We start from the raw sequence: 24,082 nt of genomic DNA on the forward strand, positions 1-24,082 counted from the left end.
TGATTTGAATGCGCTGGTTTTCAAGTGTTTGGTTCAAGTTCTGACTGTATTTTGATTACTAAGTATCAGTTGATCCTTCTACTGGGCTGAATTTGGCTAAAAAAACTGGTTTCTTTTGGTTTATTTTACTGCCGAGTCCTGTTGATGCTACTGTTGCATCTTACCCCTCTTTACTCTCATTTCTAGGTATTCATCTCACCTCCCAATGTATGAGAATGGATGAATATAAAGATTGGTTCCCTTAAATAGAAATTTGTACTAATGCAGTTTGTTATTCGAATGTTTCTGCACTTTTGAAACTGTTTAGCTTAGCTTAATCTTATTATATTTCTTTCTGTTCGTTCTGAGTATGGACTGCTATAGTATTATTGGCTGGGTAGTTCATCAAAGGTGCATGAAAGGTCATGTTAAACGTTTGGCAATGTTTGAAAGTCGTAGGTATCTATGAGATTGGATAATTAGTACATTTGGTGATCAGTATGTAGGCCAGCTTCTATATTTATATTGTTGAAAGGAGTATGTTCAAAGTTAAGTTGTAAATGTGATTAAGTATAGAATCCAGAAAGGGGAGATGTGATTATATAGTTAGTTGTTTCAGTAGTGTTCAATTCTTAATATGTGAATAACATCTTGTGAATGTATTTCATGGATGTGGATTGCATGATATTCATTTCAATCCATCTCTGCAGTAGTTTAGTGAGTTTGATCTAAATATACCTTCCATTAAACATGTATTAAGTAAGAGCTTCTTAGTTTGCCGTAATATATTTGGATCTACTATGCATAATGGATGTGTAATTACTTAAAATGGAATTTGGTTTATTAATTTTAGGGGTGTTCTAGCTTAGTGGTATCTATATTTATACAATGTTGCAATTTTTTATTATTATTTTTATATGTTCAAAGGGCTGTTGGTGTAATTGTACGTTTAAAATTAAATTTGAAAACCTATGAGTTGATCGTGTTGCTGCAGGGATTCGACCTTGAATCCCTGCGTGGCCATTACACCGTGTCATTGAATTGGGCTGGCATTGGTAACATGATACTGGGCTCCCTTTGGGCCCAGGATTTAGATAGTATCTGGACTCATTAGTAATTAAAATAAGGTAGGTTGTTAGGCTCAGGTTTGAGCCTGAACTGGGCAACCTTGTGTTGATTAAACCATCAGTTCGTTAATTGAAGAAGTATAAAAGAATGGGCATTAGTTGGGTTGTTGGGATTACTTCCGAATGAGACAGGAATCCGGGTAATTGAAAAATGAACGGGTTGAGTTTTGTTATATTATGCATCAGGCTTAATATCAACTTTATTTTCTTTCTTCACTTACACTAGTAGTATGTTTATTTAAGGTAAATTACTTGCATTTGAATGTTAAATATTGTTTGGTTTATTAATTATGCGAGTTTGCTTTAGGAGGCTTAGGCTAGTCAATATAATAAAATCTGGGTGTTGTAGTGCCATGATAAAAGTCATTTAATTGCTGGAATTTTACATCTCAAGTCTAAGGCTCAAGAATGTGAAAGGTGGTTATTCTCATAAATGTCTCTACCTTGGTGTAAGGCTAGTTATTCTTGCAAATGGTTGTTTAATTAATGAGTAATTAAGGCTGCAAATTAAAATAGTTGGCGCAATTTGATAGGTGGGAGCGAATTAACTAATTAGTGTAGGAATTTAATTGAGGTGCGTCATGCCGAACAAAAATGACAATTGCGTGACCCTCGCTTTAATTAATTTTTAACTTAACCTTATAATTCGAGGCGTGCCATTTAGCAAAATTCCATGGCACTCGCGAAGTTAAAACGCGTAGTTACTTTAGGCGCGTATTTTAATAATATTACCTTCCTAAACTCGGGTGCATATTTATGTGACCCAAATCCAAATCTTAACAACGTTAAATAAAATATGTCGCGGATTGCGGGTGCATTTCATGTGACATGATTACGGGTTCCAGAATTAAGACCAACGTATGCGTTCGCGCAACGTTGGGCAAAACAATCTTAATCTTAATAAAATACTATCGTGGTTGCGTACATGTTCGCGTGACATAATTACGATTCTAAAAGCAAAATCGGAGTATGCGCAACTTTGGCCCAATTTTCTTAACATTAGTAAAGCGTTATTAATTGTGGACACGTTCGCGTGACATGATTTTTGACGCGCCAAACAAATGGGTATACGTGCGCGTAACCCGTTTCAAGATAATTTTCTTGATTAAAAAGCGTTGAAAGGTAAATGCACATAGGTTTTAAAATCAGTAATTAAACAATTTTAATAAGCCAAGTATGAGCAAAGCGACCGTGCTAGAACCACGGAACTCGGGAATGCCTAACACCTTCTCCCGAGTTAACAGAATTCCTTACCCGGATTTCTGTATTTGCGGACTGTATTACAGAGTCAACCGTTCCTCGATTCGGGATTTTAAACCGGTGACTTGGGACGCCATAAATCTCCCAAGTGGCGACTCTGAATTTAACATAAATTCGATTGTCCTTAAATTGGAAAAACTCCCTTATACCCCTCAGGTGTGTAAAAAGGAGGTGTGACACCCCACAGTACAATAGCGTAGCCGAGAGGATAAACCACACCATTGTTGAGAAGGTGAGAAGCATGCTCAGAATGGCTAATCTGCCTAAGTCATTCTGCGGTAAAGCAGTTCAGACAACCTGTACCTAATCAATAGGAGTCCATCATTTCCATTAGAGTTTGATATCCCAGAGAGAGTTTAGACCAACAAGGAAGTGTCCTACTCATATCTAAAGGTGTTCAGTTGCAAAGCTTTTGCACATGTACCAAAAGAGATGATACAAAGAAAGTGAAGTTGGAACTGTAGATGACCAGTCAGAGAGAACAAAGAATGGTACAATCCCTAACCTTGTTATCATTCCTTCTTCTTCTTCTAACTATCCCACAAGTGAAGAAAGTACGACCAACGAGGTTGCCGAGCAGGGGAAGCAACTTGGTGAGGTTAGTGAGCAGGTGGAGTAACTTGATGATGATGTCGAGCAAGTGGAGTACCCCACTCAGGAAGAAGAACAACCTCAAACCTCCGAGGAGATCAGAGAGGCCAAGGGTAGAGTCATGTAGGTACCCCTCCATAGAGTATGTCCTAATCAGTGATGAAGGGGAGCCAAAAAATCTTAAAGAGGTGCTGTCCCATCCAGAAAAGAACCAGTGGATGAAAGTTATGCAAGAAGAGATGGAATCTCTGTAGTAAAATGGCACGTACAAGCTGGTTGAACTTCCAAAGGGTAAAAGATCACTCAAATGTAAGTGGGTCTTTAAACTCCAGAAAGATAGAAATGACAAGCTAGTCAGATACAAAGCTCGATTGGTGGTTAAAGGCTTCGAACAGAAGAAAGGTATTGATTTTGACGAAATTTTCTCACATGTTGTCAAAATGACTTCTATTCAAATGATTTTGAGCTTAACAGCTAGCCTAGATCATGAAGTGGAGCAGTTGGATGTGGAAACTGCATTTCTTCATGGAGATTTGGAAGAAGAGATTTATATGGAGCAGCCAGAAGGATTTGAAGTAGCTGGAAGGAAACAATTGCCGTGCAAACTGAATAAGAGTCTTTATGGGTTGAAGTATGCACCAACGCAGTGGTACAAGAAGTTCGACTCATTCATGAAAAGTCAAACTTATAGAAAGACCTATTCTGATCCATGTGTATACTTCAAAAGATTTTTTGACAACAATTTTATTATTTTGTTGTTATATGTGGATGATATGCTAATTGTAGAAAAAGACAAGAAGTTGATCGCAATGTTAAAGGGAGATTTGTCCAAGTCATTTGATATGAAGGACTTGGGCCCATCACAACAAATTCTTGCTATGAAGATAGTTCGATAGCGAACAAGCAGAAAGTTGTGGCTGTCTCAGGAAAAGTACATTGAACGTGTACTGGAACGCTTCAACATGAAGAATGCTAAGCTAGTCAGCACACCTCTTGCTCGCCATCTGAAGTTAAGCAAGAAGATGTGTCCTACAATGATGGAGGAAAAGGAAAGCATGACCAAAGTTCCTTATTCCTCTGCCATTGGAAGATTGATGTATTCAATGGTATGCACTAGACCTGATATTGCTCACACAGTGGTGTTGTCAGCAGGTTTCTTGAAAATCTTGGAAAAGAACACTGGAAAACAGTCAAGTGGATAATCAAGTACCTGAGAGGTACCACGAGACATTGTTTGTACTTTGGAGGATCTGATCCAATCTTGAAGGGCTATACAGATGCTGATATGTCAGGTGACATTGATAACAGAAAACCCACTACTGGATATTTGTTTACATTTTCAGGGGGAGCTATATCATGGCAGTCGAGGTTGCAGAAGTGTGTTGCACTCTCTACAACTGAAACGGAGTATATTGCCGCTACTGAAGCTGGCAAGAAGATGATATGGTTGAAACAGTTCCTTCAAGAGCTTGGATTGCATCAAAAGGAGTATGTCGTCTATTGTGACAGTCAAAGTGCAATAGACCTTAGCAAGAACTCTATGTACCATGCAAGGACCAAATATATCGACGCGAGATATTACTGGATTCGAGAAATGATAGAGAATGAATCTCTAAAAGTCTTGAAGATTTCTACAATTGAGAATCCAGCAGATATGCTGACCAAGGTGGTAACAAGAGACAAGTTCAAATTGTGAAAAGAACTTGTTGACATGCACTCAAGCTAGAAGTCTGGTATTACCTCCTTCAGATGAATTGGTCTGGAGGGGGATTGTGAGGTCCATCCCCATAATGAAAAAGAGAAAAAGGGAAATTTGCAAGATGCCAAATTGAATTTGGCAAATGGTGGGCTGTCAGATCACCGAAACAAGTTTTGACCAAACTTGGTTTTGATATCAATTTGCAAGAATCAATTTGTCAAGTTGCAACAAGGCAAGCTTCTGATTGGTTGAGAGTGAGGCCACTCTTCCTATGAATAAATGCACCGACTTCATTCTTTAGACACACAGAAGCAACAAAACTTCAAATATTTCACAGATAGAAAAATAGTCTGTGTAGAAAAATAGAGAGTGTGAGCGATATTGTGGTGATGTGGGAATCTCAAAAGAGGGTTATTTCTTTTGAGTGTATAGTGATTCCTGGAGTATTTACTCGGGACTACGGAGTATAAAATTCCTCATTATAGTGGATTACTTTGCTCCTCTTGGGCCCTTGTTTTTTTCTCTTATTCAGAAGGATTTTCCACATTATAATCTTTATGTTCTTTTTGTTCTTGCTCATTACTGTATTTCGGTACTACGTTATTATTCCGCTTTTATTACCGTGAATATTATTTTTGTGGGGATTTATTCCCGACAGAATCAAGCAACTTTTATAGATAGATGGGATAGGAAGGAAGAACCACCGATAGCATTTGCAGCTGCTTGTTTCTGATTGATATATAAACAGTTGGGCGCGAGTAGCGAATTTCAGTGTCGACTTGCATAGAAATTACGTACTATCTTCTTACAGACAGTTGGAAGTTTTAGTTGAACAGAAATACTAGAATTTAGGGGTTGCAGTTTGTGCAATATGGTATTTTTTTCATATCTTGTAACTTCGAAAAAATATATAAGAAGTTGTCTCGTGGTCGCATATGCCAATCAAATGTCGCCAATTCATGGTGTTTTTGTTTGATCAACTGCAAATTAGTGACTAAAATCGTTCCTGAGCTGAAATAGAATAAGTTATAAACATTAAACAAACTGCTAAATTAATCATTTCAGAGCTCAAATGAGAAATAGTTAGTTTTAAAATATTTCATTAGTTAGAAAATTTGAACTATTCACTCACTAGTCAGGATAACTCAACTTATTACTTGATATGGTTTTGCTTAAAATTCAACGTCCAATGGTATACATTTCATCCTTCCAACTTATTTATTTTATATTAATTATTTTCTTATTCAGTCTGGAGCACGAATAATACCTGAAACCCAACTGGGGCTCCAACATCTCCAAGAACATTTTATTAGGCAATTTCTCCAGCAGTCATGGTCACGTCCGTAGTGTTTATGAATCAGCCATTAAATGGAGAAACATAGTGATGATTCATATAACGGACCCTAACTTGTTTGTGATTGAAGCATAGTTGTTGATGTTCATGAATGAGGAATTTTCAGCAACTACCACTGTTTAGTGGATATTAGCTTCATATTGTAAGTTATTTTTCCTACGTGTATGTGGCCCAATAGGTTAAGGCCCATAATTAATATTTAATTAATTATCAAATCTCATCCGTCTGACTGGTTACTTGATGGACGTACCAGGTTAAGTGAGAATCTCTATAAATTGGTCCTCTCCCCACTCATTAGGGTTACCGTATTTTATTTTCTTTCTTCCATCACTAAAGGCGGCGGTAACGACAGCTAGGGTAAGGGGCGAGAAACCAATTTACCGATTAACGCTTCCGCTTCAAGATAATAGATTCCGCTTCAGGTATGTTTTCTATGGCGATTACATGTAAGATTATCATGTTCAAGATCCTGGTAGAATTATAGTTTATGCTTACACATATAGCTATCATATACATAATTACTTCATATAGCTACTATTTAGTTGTTACAGTGATGTATTTGTTGTATTCGCGCTGCTTTATTCATTAATACATCAACAAAAAGCGCCTAAAAATCAAGGCAGTCCAGCTATACGCGCATGTATTCACATGTATTCACGCCATATATTCATGAATACAGTAACAATCGCCTTAAAAATAGGTATGTCCAGCTGTCTAATAAGGGAAATAATATCAATTAGTGCGATACACTCCTAATATAACTCAACAAAATCAATTCTAACAGGCCTCATTATCAACCCAATTAATCAGAATAATTTTTCAGTTGTATATAACTGTTGTATTATAAACATGATTATGGCATCACTGACATAACTGATAGAATTATAATTTATGCTTATATGTGGTATCAGAGCCTGTAACTTGAACAAGTAATCTTCGTTAAAGAGATATATTATAAACATGATTATGGCATCACTGACGTAAAAGGGATAAAACGAAATCTCCTAAACATAATTCTTATTTTGAATCCTGTTATATATATGGACCAAATATTGATTAAGTTTAAAGAGGAATAGATGATTATGAAGCTATTCATATCGTTAACAGAAAGTTGACGTCTGCGCAATTCTTTGTTACGTTTTTTTTTCCAAATAATAATGATAATCCTAAAGAATTAGTATGTTGAAGCGCCGATGCATACGAAGAAAATCATGCACCGAGAATTGGCAATCATAAGAAGCTTCTGAGTTCTGCCAATGAAACAACTAAAGTATTTTATCTTTTTATGCAAAATTTAATATTTCGAACCCTTAGCCCACGGTAATCGACAAAGAGTTATTTGGCTCAAGATTGGTTCATTATATTATGTCTCAACATAATATTTGTAGACATGTAATTTTTGACCCTCCCCAAAATTTTACATCTTTTAGTGTTTATGTATTCCTTTTAGTTTTAATATTGTTATTTTGCCTTTTTTAACTTTTTAGTTCTATTTTCTCGTAAAATGAAAACTACAAAAAATATTTTCCTTCGTTTTAGCTAACAAGTACTTTATCTAGTTGCTTTTATCTTATACTGATGTAGCATCAATATTTTGTTTTCAATAGATAAAATGAAAAGTTTTAACAAAATATTAAAAATTTTCACTTAGTTTAGTATTACTTTTAAGTTGTAGGTCGTTAATAAAATATAGAGTAGTATTAGATTCTAAAATATAGTTATTTTATCTCTTTCTTTTAATGTCCTATTAGTTTAGATAAGTATTAATTCTTGTTTCATATTTCACAAGAAAAGAAGTGAAAACAAACAAAAAAACGAAAACCAAAAACAAAAAGAACAAAGGCAAAAGAAGAAAAGAGAACGTGAAAAGCAAATTGCAAAGAAAGATGATATGAAAATGTGGAACCCACCACCTTATCTCTCAACGACAAAATCAATCACACCTGCACATTTCCATTTTTTAGGAACCAGAATCAAAATGTGGTTCTTTTTTACTCAAAATACAGAAATAAGTGTTAAAAAAAATTTACCAAACTATATATAACGCCACAAAAAGTGGCGCTATACAGTAACGGTAACTGCACCGTTACTGTATAGCGCCACTTTTTGTGGCGCTATATTAATTAAAGGCTGACATAGTGCCACTATTAATGGCGTTATACGCCTTATTAAAAATCCCTCCGTCTTCTCCTTCTTCTTCGTTTCATCTCCATTATTTTACTCCGGTCCCCCCGATTCTGCCCCATTTTTTTTAAAAAAAAAAATTTGGGTCCCCCTGGCACATAAAAGTTGAAGATTGGTGGCCCCACTTCGTGTTATTGTGGATTCACTCTTCCGGAGTCAAAATTTCGATCTATTTACATTCCGAAAATTCTAAATCGAGGTATTTCGATTTATTTTAAGTTGAAACTTTTATAACAATGCATATTACTTGATTTGTATGTGTTTTATTTCGGTTTGTGTTTATTTTTTCCGAAACTAGCATGTTAAATTTTATCCGGATTTAATTTTAGTGTTGTATAAAAATATGTAAATTAGTCTAAAAAATGTGTTAATATCCTCATGTATATTTATGTGTTTTATGCCGTTTAGTTTAGATTATTTTTTAGCGTAGTAAAATGTAGACCTTTTTAGCGTAGTAAAACGTAGACCCTTTTAGTGTAGTAAAATTTAGAGTCTTGTAGCGTAGTATTGTGTAGTATTTTAGCTTAGAATTCATTTTGTTTAATTATCTTATATTGTGCCACTGAGCCTCGAAATATCTAGCCCGGAACCAATAGGTATATATATAAAATTATATATATATATATATATATATATAATTTTTACAATTAATTTATTAAAAAATATGAATAAAAATTATAAAAAAAACATAAAATTATTAATGATAGTTTGGTACCACTGGGCCTCAGAAAATCTAGCACGAAACCCATAATTATAAAAATTATATATATATATATATATATATATATATATTAATTTTTACAATTAAGTTATTAAAAAATATGAATAAAAATTATAAAAAAAAACATAAAATTATTAATGATAGTTTGGTACCACTGGGCCTCAAAAAATCTAGCACGAAACCCATAAGTATATATATATATATATATATATATATATATATATATATATATATATATATAATTTTTACAATTAAGTTATTAAAAAATATGAATAAAAATTATAAAAAAACATAAAATTATTAATGATAGTTTGGTACCACTGGGCCTCAGAAAATCTAACACGAAACCCATAAGTATAATATATATATATATATATATATATATATATATATATATATAATTTTTACAATTAAGTTATTAAAAAATATGAATATAAATTATAAAAAAAGATAAAATTATTAATGATAGTTTGGTACCACTAGGCCTCAGAAAATCTAGCCCGGAACCCATAAGTATATATATAATTTTTACAATTAAGTTGTTAAAAATATTAATTTAAATTATAAAAAAACACATAATTATTAATGATAGTTATTAAAAATTATGAATTTACAGTTGACGATATGGATGCACCTATACATCCCGATCCTCGGACGTCGGAGCTACTACCCCTACAACCCCAGCATAGATCCGAGCATATATGGGGGGGAGAGTTGCTTACGCAGACTTTTCGGGGCAGGAGAGTGGATTCATTATAGGAGTTTTTGACTCCTCCCCGCGTTCTACATCCCCGTGTGGTCCATCACCTGGAGGAGATGAGATTATATAGGATCATTAGCATTGGCCGGATACAGCTCGACTATGCTTTGATCGCGGCGTTGATTGAGCGGTGGCGACCGGAGACACACACTTTCCATCTGTCCTTCGGCGAAGCCACCATCACACTCCAGGACGTCGAGATTTTATATGGCCTGTCCTTTGATGGCTTGCCAGTTTTACTGCCTGGGAATATGAGATATTTTAATCGGGATTCATATATGGATATGCTGCACAGGCTCACGGGCTTCAGGTCCGAGGACCCAGATGTAGCAATTGGGAGCAGTCGTATGCAGTTGGTCCCCATTAGAGACCACTTGGTGCAGATCCACGATACTATCACCGACGACTCAACGGAGGTGGATGTGGAGCAATATACGAGGCTGTTGTTGCTCCTTCTATTTGGGGGGTCTTGTTCCCGAACACTTCGGGGAACCTAGTGAGCCTCCGTTTTCTGCATCATATTGCGGACTTCGATGATACAGTCAGCTACAGCTGGGGTGGTGTTGTCCTATCATTTTTGTACAGGCAGATGTGTCGGGCATCTATGGGCACACAGAGAGACGTTTCTGGCTTTCTGCCACTTCTACAGGTGACAACTTATTCAAATAATATGTCCTTTAGTTACAATTCTACCTAATTATAGTTAATCTTTACGTCAACTTTGTATGTTAGGTTTGGGTTTAGGAGCGATTTTTCAGCTTCGGCCACCTCTACCACAGCTACCGGCTAATGTACATATTCCTGATCTCCCTCTAGCTTGTAGGTGGGTATTGCGTCGTAAACTTGCACGAGAGTATCATGGCCATCATAATCTCCCCTTCTGTAGGGATGTGTTGGATTTTCTGGAGGACGCACAGGTGAATATCTAACTAAACTTACCAATTATTGTTTAACTAGGTGTTGCGCATACTAACGGTTTGTGTTATTATTTGATAGTTCATCTGGACGCCGTACAACGAAGAGCTGATAGGTACCCTGCCAGCGTATTGCACGCACGACCTCCATATTTCGAGGGCTTCCGTCCCTCTCACGTGCCTCGATATTGTCGAGCATCATGCCTCAGAGCGAGTATTTCGTCAGTTTGGATTTCCGCAGCCTATACCGACTCGGCCTGCATGGGATCCTTTACATTATGAGAGGGATGATCGGATGAGGGTGGACGACACATTTATTGATTGGCTGGCAGCGTAGTTGGGTATTTGGGACAACCGAGGGGACTTGACCCCAGCTCCGCAACACTTTCATATCGAAGTTTATATGACATGGTACCGCACTGTTTCCCGACTTTTTATCGGGAACCCAGTTCATCAAGTAGATGGTCGGTACGTCTCATACGCCGACGAGCTGCTGCTGCTCCCCGACGACCTGCTGGTGCCGGACGACGTGGTCGTGGGCGGAGAGGAGGTCCCCAGCAAGTGGGGTTTGAGGCTCCTGCTGCTGAAGTTGCTGCTGATATGGGAGGTGGCATGCATAAGACCGACATGCCGTCTTACAACTTTAGCATTTATGACACTCCAGGGACGTCGCAGGTGACCCCATTGGTTCAATTCTTGATCACGGGCTCGGATTTTCAAGGAGTGGAGTTGGGTATATATTTTCATGGCCCGTCTACCACTGATGAGTCTCGACCGATCCGAGATTTTGAAAGTGGGCGCCGACTGAGTTATGGCAGCTCATCACATGCGCAGGTATGAGTTTATTAGTATTAATTTTATTACTGTTTTTACTATAACTTATTTATTTTCTTTAACTTTATTAATTTACTTTTTTAGGCTTCATGCGATGCTGCGACAGATGACTACATTCAGGATCCAGACACGATTATGGTAAGACAATATAATTTTTTGTGAATTGTTATGTAGTTTTCTATACTAAGTTTGATATTATTATGTAGCCTTCTAATGGACCTGACAGCACCACTGATACATGTCATCCTGTGCCGCATCCGGCCGTAAGGAGACGACTTGATAATGATGATCCTGATAGCGTACCCGGGCGGCAGGGGATGCGCCTCAGGACAACGGCTACTTTGAGACACACCGGATGCGGGACACATTGATTCGGTCTTCCATTTTTATGTTTTTTGGTGTAAATAATATTTTTGTATACATTAATAACAATATTTAATCGAATATGACAGTTACTTTTTTAGTTCTCATTTCATTTTATAGTATTTGGTATAGTAATACAACAACTTAAACTTAACTTCCACTTAAATTAAAATAAAATTTAGTACAACAAACAAGGAAAACATTACTACAAAATAACTACAATGAGCCCATTATTTATAGGTAAAATAGCACACATATATCGCCATATCTAATGGCGCTATATTAGATAGCGCCATATCTAATGGCGCCATATCATGATGTTGACAAGACAAGACAACACACACATAGCGCCATATATAATGGCACTATATTTTGCGTATTAAATATCGTGATGTCGACAAGACAACACACACATAATAAATATACCAATAATTATATTAAATTATTATTTAAATAGGTAAAATGGGAAAGTACAAATCATAATTAACAAACAAGGAAATTTTATTTCATAAATACTTAAATCGTATACATTCCAACTAATTATTACAACATGAACTCATGGGTAGTTAGGTACAATAGAAGAACACCCGCCCTGAGCTTGATTACTGTTGCCACCCAAAGGACATTTTCTAAGGTCGTGTCCTGTTTGCGAGCATATACCACATTTGCGCGCATATACGGTATCCCTAACATCCATTTGGTTCCGTATACGCGTTCTCTTCTACACCTGTCTTTTACGCAAATAGGACTTGTTACACACCATTTTAAATGGTTCTGGGGGCCAGTAATGCTCAGCACCCACTGGCTGCAACTGACCACTATATGTGTTTAGGTATTTGGAAACACTATATTGTTGATCAATATAGTTGGTCTCCGCATAACCAACACGTTGAAAACACTTGATGGCATGTGAGCAAGGCATGTGGTAGATTGACCATTTCCCACATGAGCATAACCTTGTAGATTCATTTACAGTATGTACATTATTACCCCGATTATTATGGATAGCGGTGCGAACTTCAAAAATACCTCGTTCGTTATCATATTGCAAAAAGGAATGCCAATGTGCGCGTCGTCTGTATTTCTCTAATCTCTTCATAGGGACTGGCATAAATTCAACACCCCTTTCCATCAATTCCGTTGCAGCTGCAGACCGTTGCACAAACCTCTCCGCCATCTGCTTGAATGACATACGCACCATGGCTGTGACGGGCAATCCTCTTGCCGACTTTAATAACCCGTTGAAGGACTCTAACACGTTTGTAGTAAGAATTCCCCAGCGTCTGCCACCATCTGCATGCAACGTCCACTTTTCAGGGTCATGTCGCATTAACCAACGATATGCTGCCTCGTCTTCTTGCCTGATAGAATCCATATGCCTCCGGAATTTATGCTGTTGGTGGTCTGTTGCTGCCATTCACATCAAATCATGTAGATCCTTTTTGGGATGTGCCTTCTGGAAATTGGCCTTCAAGTGCCTCACATAGTAACGATGGTATGCATAAGGTTCTTGCCATGCAGGAATGTTCTTCACAGAACTTAATATACCCCCGTGCCGATCAGATATTAGACAAATACCTGAACGCTGTTTGACAACGTGCTCTTTCAGGTGGTTCAAAAACATTGTCCACGTCTCTGTGCTTTCATTGGCACAAATAGCAAAGGTTAGAGGAAATATCTGTCCATTAGCATCCACTGCCACGACTATCAATAGCTTGATATCGTACTTTCCATAGACATGAGTTCTGTCTATGGATATTACGGGCCGGCAATACGGAAAACCATCAATTGCTGGCTTAAACGCCCAGAACACGTAATTGAATATATATTTTGGTTTACTCGGACTCCGCTCAAGCTTCCATTCAACAACTGTTTCGGGTTTAAAGTGCTGCAGTGCAGCCATGTACTTAGGTAGATCCGCAAATGACTTATCTCAGTTACCATAGACTATTTCAAACGCTCTTTTGCGCCCAAGATATGCCTTTATTTTAGTAATTGTGTGGCCATGTTCCTGGTGGACTGCTGTAATGCACTCTTTGATTTTATACCTTATGGACGCTTCGATGTGCGGAATAAGTACAAGAGATATCAAGTCAATATCCAAGTTGAAGTGATTCCCGTTGAAAGTGTCCATTTCGCATGTGTGGGTGGGAATGTATTTACCCACTTTCCACATACCTGTTTTCTTCTTCGACGCACGCAACATCCAATTACATGGCCAAAACCACCTGCGGCAAATAGCCTTGTATACCGTCGGACTTGACTCCGATACCTGCATCTCACGACACTCTTTAACATTGTGCATTTTACAAGCCCTGCTTACGCGTGCTTTATCAGGAAAAAGCATCCCCTTTGCAAGCACCGTTGGTCTAGACTCATCCCACATTGCTGTCCGGATTTCATCAAAATCCCTTGTGAGAGCTTCCACATCCGGCACGGCTGGCAAGTTATCAATATAAGGAATCTCCCTTGAATGAAACGGCACTTCAGACTCGTACACTTTTCGTCTATGGGGGGCTCTCTTCAAATCGGGTCCTTCCTCCTCGTCCTCTTCATCACCATCCTCACGAGCAAATGGTGTCTCGTCTCCCGATTTATCGGCATTGTTATCGTAATCGCTGTTCTCTTCCTCACTCTGTGCATCTGCCAGATCCTGATGTAATACGTCGTTTTCAGGCAATTGAGTGAGTACGAGTAGTTCAACTTGCTCGTTTTCACTGCACATTTCAACAAAAATATAAGCTACTAAATTAATAAATGCTTTATATATGGCTATATCATTTCACTTACAAGTCGTAATGTGATGACATTCCATGATGGACGTTTTCAGTTAGGTGATGACTACCGGATGGGCCACTTGTAAAATTCATATCCGGCCGGTACCCCTATTAAATAAATGAGCGTTAAAATTAATTCAATATGCCAAAAATATACATAATTAACACAAATGAAAATTGAAGTTTACCACTCTTCTTGTAAATTATGGAAAGCAGGGTATAAATTATTTTCTCGCTGCTCATTCGCGGACGGTGATAAATTTATATCAAGAAAAAATCTTTCATCCGGAACATGTCCGGCAAAAACTGATCCAGAATAACCACCCGATGACTGGGGGTTATCTCTACTACGCCAACCTCGTTTTTTGGAACGTCTTCGACCTTCACGTACATCTCCAACATTGTGATTACAAGAAATTCCCGGCATTCGTCTGGAGTCCTCAGGAAATCACTCAAAGTGTCATCATCGTCGATGTTAAACTCTGAATAAAAAGCAACCCCTTGCGGCATAACGGAATACAGATATCTTCCGTTACTTTGAGTATCACTGAACGTTTTCTCACACTCATTTTTTTTGCATAACAACGATATCAATGTTTTGTACTCAATTAAAAGTGGCAATTTAACATTACACTTAGCAGGTAAACGGTAGCCCACAGAGTTATTCTCCATCACAGCCTCACCCCCCAATATAATGATACTCTTATTCTACGTTCTTCAGACATAATGAAAAAATGCTGGAGAATTTAACAACAATAGAAACCAACAAGAGTTAAAAAATTTTTTTGAATGAAGATATGCGATTCTACGATGTTTATATAGGAAATGGCTAGCCGGAGAGGTTTTTTTTGTATATAGCGCCACAAAAAGTGGCTTTATACGCTTTTGAATTATTGAACCCAGAAATTATTGGTGGGGTCAGGTAATAAGGCGTATAACGCCATTAATAGTGGCGCTATGTAAGATTTGTCAGCCTTTAATTAATATAGCGCCACAAAAAGTGGCGCTATATAGTAACGGTACAGTTACCGTTACTGTATAGCGCCACTTTTTGTGGCGTTATATATAGTTTGGTAACTTTTTTTTTAACACTTATTTCCGTATTTTGAGTCAAAAAAAAATCACATTTTGGTTTCGGACTCCCATTTTTGATTACCTGACACTAATTATTCCCTCTGCAGCTGACTCACATGGTACAAGGATAAGTTTTATTTTGTGTCTCATACAACTAGTGTAAGTTGTACGAGACTCTTTTTGTCTCATAAATTTATGGACCCCAATCTTACACTTCTGGGTCTACAGAAATTTGGGTCTACAAAAGTATGAGACAAAAAAGTTATCTCATACTATTGTCAGAAGAAGTTTTATTTTGTGTCTCATACAACTTACACTAGTTGTATGAGACTCTTTTTGTCTCACAAATTTGTGGACCCCAATCTTACACTTCTGGGTCTATAGAAATTTGGGTCCACAAAAGTATGAGACAAAAAAGTTATCTCATACTAGTATCAGAAGAAATTTTATTTTGTGTCTCATACAACTTACACTAATTGTATGAGGCTCTTTTTATCTCACAAATTTATGGACCCCAATCTTATAGCGACACAAAAAATATGAGACAAAAAAGTTGTCTCATACTAGTGTCAGTTACATCATGAGATACAAAATAAAATTTTCGTGGTACAAGGTAAGAGAATTCATTTCTATCCTCATTCATCCTGGCCTATAAATAAATAAGAGGGGAAAAGGAACAAAGGGACTGGGAAAAAACAGATCGGGGAAAAGGGACGAGAGAGGGGGAGGACGTCAAAACAGAGAGGCAAAATGACAGCCATAACACCCCTTTAAAGCCAGCTTTCTCTTCCTCCAGAAAATCCAGTGACAAAACCTCCATTCTCACCATGCAAAAGCTCCAAAACACTCAACTGAAATACCACCCAAAAAAGCACAGAAACTGATCTTCGTCCCGTCTCATTCTTACCATGAAAACATAGCATATTCATCACCAAAAATCAGCCATGAACCAGCCCCAAAACACCCATGAAACTCAGCTTCAAAACAGTCCGAAAAACTAGCTCAAATCCCATCCCAACAGTGCAGCAAAAATAGCTGCGAAACAGCCCTTAAACCACCAAAACCCAGCTGAAAATCAGCTATAAAATACCCCAGAACGTCACCGAAATCACTCCCGAAACACAGCAAAAATCTCAGCCGTGAATCGTCCATAAACTCGCCGTCAAAGCCACTGTGAAATCCCTGTAACAGCAGCTCATGGAGTTGCAGAGTTTCATTCACAAAAATCCCATGAAAATCACCTCAAAAGCCAGTGGAGCCGCTGCTACTTCTTCACTCTTGAACACACACAGCAGCAGCTGATGTTCTCACCAGACCCATCTCCGCCGCTCAAGCTCGCCGGAAAACAGTAGCGGCTAAGCTTCAGCACACTCAGGACCTCATCCCATCTCCCTTCACCCATAGCTGCACCTTCTTCTTCAAAAGAGAGCAGCGACACAGCTCCGAAGAGCAGCCCAGAACTGCAATGAAACAGCCTCAAAAACTCGTTTCCTTTGCAGCGTGAACAGCCACAAAAACTGGTGTTCGAACCCCATTAAAACTCAATCAAAATGTATCTCCAAACCAGCCCTCATAACAATAATAAACGCAGCACCATTAGCCTCTGAAATTGCATCCATAAATGCAGCAAAGGTCCAGCTTTTTCTTCCCGTTCAGTCGAGCCCGAGGTTGCCGCCAAGGTCGTTAGCTTGTAGATCCGTTCGTGGTTCCAATAAGGTTTTCCGTCATGGGTCTAGTGTTGCTGTAGCTCTGCTATTAGAACTGTGTAAAGTTTCTCTACATATTGAAAGCCCGAAATTGCTTCAATCAAGGAAGATTGGTTTGGTGCTCTACTAGTGAGTCAACGTTTTTTTTTAAAATTGAAAATACCGTAGATTTCACTTTTCCTAATGAGTTGCTCATTTAGTTCATTTTATTTTTTTATGTGAGTTTGAGTTCCTTAAATAATTATTCCTTTATTTGATATTGGGTGATTTAGTTTTCCTTTGGTTGATCAATAATATGCTGCATATGACTAGAAAATACTTGGGTTCTGTGTTGTTTGATAAAAATAGAAGGTTTGGGTTTTTTTTAATGGAAAATTTGGCAAGAGATTGATTCTAGATATGGGTTTTAAAATTAATGGATCATTGTTTATAATCTGATTTGGATGTCTTCAAAAGCCGTGCCAACTAAATAAAGTTTTCTAGTATAGCATTGGATGTTCTCTTTACTTTTCTTGAAGAGAAATGTTAATATTTGTTGGGGCAGGGTCATGGCTAAGATATGATATTGGTCTGTTGTCAAATTCTATTTTTAAAGGCTTATCATCCTGTAGACATTATGTGGTTTTGGTTTTATTTTGTGGTGTTTGTGCATGAAACTTATGTCATGAGTAGCTTTTGGGACTGGTACGAATTAACAATTGTTTAGGAAAATAATGCATGAACATCGTAGTAATGCCTTAGGCGCGATTAATAAATAAATTATCGTAATTATGAGTACGGTTTTCATGACATAGTCATGATACCTAATTTCCAAAATCGGGGTGCATTTCATGTAATCCGATTATAACAACTTCGAATAATATAACCCTTTGAAATAAATTGAGGCGTGCCATGCCAAACAAAATTTATAATCCATGGCCCTCATAAGATTAGATTCAAGAACTAACACTTAAAGAAAAAGGCCTGAGGTGTGCCATAAATAAATTAAATTATCCATGGCCCTCACGAATGTTGCTATTGAAAATTGAATCGTCGTAGTTGCTTTGGGCGCGTTATTTAAATAATTCATCATAGCTACGGGTACGATTCCCGTAATGTAGTTGTGATTTTTAATTACAAAATCCGGGTGTACATTTCATGTGACCCAATTTCAATTCTCAACAATGTTAAATAGAACGTGTCGCGAACCGCGGGTGCATTTCATGTAGCGTGGTTTAAGACGTATTTTAAATAGCATTGAATCTTCCTAAAAGCGTTTTAAAATAATTAAAAGCGGTTTCAAAAGCTAAAATGCACAATAGGTTAAAACATGTAGTAAATCAGATAATAGGCCAATATTAATAATTTAAGCGACCGTGCTAGAACAACAGAACCCGGGAATGCCTAACACCTTCTCCCGGGTTAACAGAATTCATTATCTAGAATTTCTGGTTCGCAGACTTTTAAATAAAGTCGATTTTCCTCGATTTGGGATTTTAAAAATAAACCGGTGACTTGGGACACCAAAATAAATTATTCCAAGTGGCGACTGTGAAAAATAAATAAAATAATTCCATTTCGAATAATGTCACTTTAATTGGAAAAATTCCCCTATATCCCTTCCGGGGGTAGAAAAAGGAGGTGTGACAATATTATTTTGGGTTACAGAGTTAACTCCTGTTATTGAGGGTTATTGATCGTATTCTGGCTGTTAAAGTTATGTTTTTTATATTTTATGTATGTGAATAATATTTGTATAGTTTGTTAGTCACCAAAGTGATCAAACTAGAATGTCTTAAAATATTCACATGCATAAAAATTCCTGATGCTTATTTTATGTGTGCATTTATGTGTATATAGTTTGTTAGTCACCAAAGTAGCCAAACTAGTATGTTTATCAAAAGTATGCATACATAAAGTTATAGTTTATCCATGAAATTAATCAATTGCCTATAATTTTAAATTAGTGGATAAACTAATTTTCACTATTGCTAGAACTTAAGGATTTACCCAAAGGTGAATCAATTATTCTATGAATGGTGAATATGATGAGGTAAAATTAATATTCTTTAGTCAACTATCTATTGTTTGTCCAAAGATGGAATATATATTTGGTTAAAAATATTTAATTACCTATTAAAGACTAAGTGGTATTTAAATTATGATAGTGTGTCGTAGTATTTACCCAAAAGAGAATTGTGATATGCTTTAACTATTTTGTTGAATCCATATTGATTTGTGAGCATGTATTATCTATTTTGCAGCTATTCCTTTTCATTCGCTTGCTTCATCTGTTACTGTGTTCAACGGATTGAACTTCTCTGAATGGCATGAACAAGTCCAGTTCCACTTAGGTGTGATGGATCTTGACTTGGCTCTGCAAAATGATAAGCCTGCTGCCATTACTGATTCGAGCAGTGCGGATGAGAAGTCTTTCCATTAAGTATGGAAACGCTCTAACAGGCTAAGCCTTATGTTTATGCGGATGAATATTGTCAACAACATTAAGAGTACTATTCCACAAATAGAAAGTACTAGGGAATACCTGAAGTTTGTGGAAGAACGCTTTCGTTCTGCAGATAAGTCTCTCGCTGGTACACTAATGGCTGAACTCACGACCATGAAGTTTGATGGGTCGCAGTATGCGAAATCATATCATCGAGATGACTAACATTGCAGCAAGACTTCAGACCTTGGGGATGAAAGTGGATGACTCCTTCTTGGTTTAGTTTATTCTGAACTCGTTACCTCCTGAGTATGGACCTTTTCAAATTAACTACAACACTATTAAGGATAAGTGGAATGTTAGTGAATTGTCCAGTATGCTTACTCAGGAGGAGTCAAGACTTAAGAAACAAGGGAGTCATTCAATTAACCTCGTGGGTTAAGGAGCTGGTAAAGGACTTAAAATAAAGGCCAACAAGTTCAAGAAGAAGAAAGCCTGCTAAAGCTCAACAGGATGCTAATAAGGAACATAAGGCAGATACGTGTCATTTCTGTAACAAGGAAGAACACTATCAGAAAGATTGCCTGAAACGTAAAGCCTGGTTCGAAAAGAAAGTTACAATTAGTGCTTTTGTATGTTTCGAATCAAATTTAGTAGAAGTTCCTAATAATACTTGGTGGCTTGATTATGGTGCAACTGCTCATGTATCTACTACGTTGCAGAGATTCCTTACGATCCAAACTACAAATCAAAATAAGGATTTCTTGTTCATGGGAAATTGCATGAAGGCTCCAATTGAAGGCATAGAGACTAATCGTTTGATCATGGAGAATGGACGTCACCTTGATCTATTACAGACTCTTTATGTACCTTCAGTTTCTAGGACTTTGATTTCTCTTTCAAGACTTGATGTTTCTGGATTTGATTGAAAGTTTGGAAATGGATGTTTCAATTTATATAAGAATGCTATTTTTTATGGTTCTGGCTTTCTCAGTGATGGTTTGTATAAATTGAAAAACTCGATATTGGTTTTTCTGAATCCCTTCTTACTGTTCAACATAATGTTGGAATTAAACGTAGTTCACTAGATGAAATTTCTGCTTACTTGTGGCATAGACGTTTGGGTCATATATCCAAAGAAAGGTTACAAAAATTAGTAAAGAATGAGATTCTTCCGAATCTAAATTTTACCGATCTTACTATATGTTTGGATTGCATTAAGGGAAAGCAAACCAAGCATAGTAAGAAAGGTGCCACAAGAAGCACCCAGCTTCTTGAAATTATACACACCGATATTTGTGGACCCTTTGATGTTCCATCTTTTGGTGGAGAGAAATAATTTATCACTTTTATCGATGATTTTTCACGTTATGGATATATCTATTTGCTGAAAGAAAAATCTCAAACAGCAGATACTCTCAAGGTGTTTGTTAATAAGGTTGAAAGGCAATTAGATAAAAAGGTGAAAACTATTAGGTCAGATAGAGGTGGTGAATATTATGAAAAATATAATGAGTCAGGACAATGTCCAGGTCCATTTGCAAAGTTCCTCGAGGAACGTGGCATATATGCATAGTATACTATGCCAGGAATACCTCAACAAAATGGTGTTGCAGAAAGGCGTAATCAAACACTTATGGACATGGTTAGGAGCATAATAAGTAATTTCTCATTACCCAAATCATTGTGGATGTATGCTCTTAAAACTGCTGTATATTTATTAAATAGGGTTCCTAGTAAGGCAGTTCCAAAGACCCCTTTTGAACTGTAGACAGGAAGAAAACCTAGTTTAAGGCACTTGCATATTTGGGGTTGCCCAGCGGAAGCTGGAGTTTATAATCCACAAGAAAAGAAATTAGATTCTCGAACAGTAAGTTGTTACTTTTTTGGTTGCCCAGAGAAATCTAATGGGTATGTGTTTTACTATCCAAATCATAGTTCGAGAATTGTTGAAACCGGTAATGCAAGATTCATTGAGAATGGTGAAGTTAGTGGAAGTTTTGAAAAGCAAAGTGTGGAAATTAAAGAGGTGAGGGTCAATATTGTATTACCCAGAAATGTGCCTACTTCCACACAAATACCAAATATTATTCCAGTTGTTAAAGAACACTTTGACAACACCGAGCAACATTTGGATGAAACACTTCATGAAGAAACTAACTCACAAATATCTAACACAAATGAACCACAAGAAATGCCATTAAGAAAATCTCAAAGAGTTAGAAAATTGGCTATTTCAGATGATTACGTAATTTATTTGCAAGAGTCAGATTTTGACATTGGTCTTAATAAGGATCCTGTTTCATTTTCACAAGCCATAGAAAGTAATGAGTTTGACAAATGGATTGATGCCATGAAGGAAGAGTTAAAATCCATGGAATACAATAAAGTCTGGGATCTTGTTGAGTTGCTAGAAACTTCTAAAAGAATCGGGTGTAGATGGGTCTTTAAGACCAAACGCAATTCAAATGGCAATATTGAGAGATACAAAGCCAGACTTGTTGCCAAGGGTTATACTCAGAAAGGAGGCATTGATTATAAAGAGACATTTTCACCGGTCTCAAAGAAAGACTCGTTAAGAATTATTATGGCTTTGTTGGCTCATTATGATTTAGAGTTACACCAAATGGATGTGAAAACTGCCTTTCTTAATTGAGATCTCGAGGAGGAAGTGTATATGGACCAACCAGAGGGTTTCGAAACTAAAGGAAAAGGTCAAATGGTGTGTAAACTGAAGAAGTCAATATATGGATTTAAACAAGCTTCACGACAATGGTATATAAAGTTTAATGATACCATAACATCTTTTGGATTTGTGGAAAATACTGTTGATCGGTGTATATACCAAAAGATCAGTGGGAGCAAGTTTATATTTTTAGTCCTATATGTTGATGATATTCTACTTGTTGCTAATGATTTAGGCATATTGCGTGAGACTAAAAAATTTCTCTCTAAGAATTTTGAAATGAAAGATATGGGTGAGGCATCCTATGTGATAGGAATAGAAATATTCCGTGATAGATCACAAGGATTATTGGGATTGTCTCAGAAAGGCTATATCGAAAGAGTTCTAGAGAGATTTAACATGAACAATTGTTCAGCAGGAATTGTTCCAATTCAAAAAGGGGACAAATTTAGTCTCATGCAATGCCCTAAGAATGATGTAGAGCAAAACAAATGGAATTAATTCCTTACTCTTCTATTGTTGGTAGTCTGATGTATGCTCAGACTTGCACAAGACCGGATATTAATTTTGCGGTCGGAATGTTGGGAAAATATCAGAGTAACCCAAGAATTAATCATTGGAAAGCTGCAAAGAAAGTTTTGAGGTACCTGAAAGGAACGAAGGATTACATGCTCATGTATAGGAGATCCAAGCATTTGGAAGTTGTTGGATACTCGAATTCAGATTTCGCTGGATGTATTGATACTAGAAAATCCACGTTTGGTTATTTGTTCCAATTAGCTGAAGGAGCAATATCATATAAGAGTGCCAAACAGTCTGTCATTGCTACATCCACGATGGAAGCAGAATTTATGGCATGTTTTGAAGCCAAAATTCATGCATTATGGCTGCGAAACTTTATTTCAGGACTTGGGGTTATCGACACCATTACCAAGCTGCTAAAAATTTACTGTGATAATTCTGTAGCAGTATTCTTCTCGAAGAACGATAAGTACTCCAAAGGTGCCAAACATATGGAATTAAAATACTTTACCGTCAAGGAGAAAGTTCAGAAACAAAGAGTGTCACTTGAGCATATTAGAACTGATCTCATGATTGCAGATCCGTTAATGAAAGGTTTACAACTGAAGATATTTAAAGAACATGTACATAGAATAAGTTTTGGCTGTATTTATAACTAATGTATTTATGATGTTTTGACACTCTGAGCTCATTTATATATTTCTGATATACATTAATGATTTTCTGTTTCTCCTAATGATGTACACATTATTGTTTTGAGATATTACAGGATAAGTCTTAATGAGACATTATTATGGACCATAATATTTTATAGCTTATGGACCTAATACAATGAGTTGCTAATGTTGTAATATATGGAAGGGAGTATGTAGACAAATTATATATAACTGTCATAACTCACATTTAGTAGTTTACTGTATCATGGTATTTATGATGGACATTATAGAAGAGATTTGTTTATGCGCAACTAATGTTCCTATATTAAATATTAATATTATGTGATTATTGGGCTAAGTGGGAGAATGTAAGTTATTTTTCCTACGTGTATGTGGCCCAATAAGTTAAGGCCTATAATTAATATTTAATTAATTATCAAATCTCATCCG

The 24,082-nt window shown here is 36.8% G+C and overlaps 1 protein-coding gene across 1 annotated transcript; it reads left to right on the forward strand.

Annotated features, from left to right (window-relative positions):
- The first annotated feature begins 23,032 nt into the window (after positions 1 to 23,032).
- LOC138869524 (secreted RxLR effector protein 161-like) lies at positions 23,033 to 23,635 on the forward strand. The gene has a single exon (XM_070147146.1). The coding sequence runs from the start codon at positions 23,033 to 23,035 to the stop codon at positions 23,633 to 23,635; it is 603 nt and encodes a 200-aa protein (XP_070003247.1).
- The last annotated feature ends 447 nt before the right edge of the window (positions 23,636 to 24,082 follow it).

Source organism: Nicotiana sylvestris, chromosome 5 (genome assembly GCF_000393655.2).
Source record: "Nicotiana sylvestris chromosome 5, ASM39365v2, whole genome shotgun sequence".
Classification (NCBI taxonomy): domain Eukaryota; kingdom Viridiplantae; phylum Streptophyta; class Magnoliopsida; order Solanales; family Solanaceae; genus Nicotiana; species Nicotiana sylvestris.

Coding starts and splice junctions, on each gene's coding strand:
- LOC138869524 (XM_070147146.1), top strand. CDS start 23,033: ATGTTGGGAAAATATCAGAGTAACCCAAGAATTAATCATTGGAAAGCT.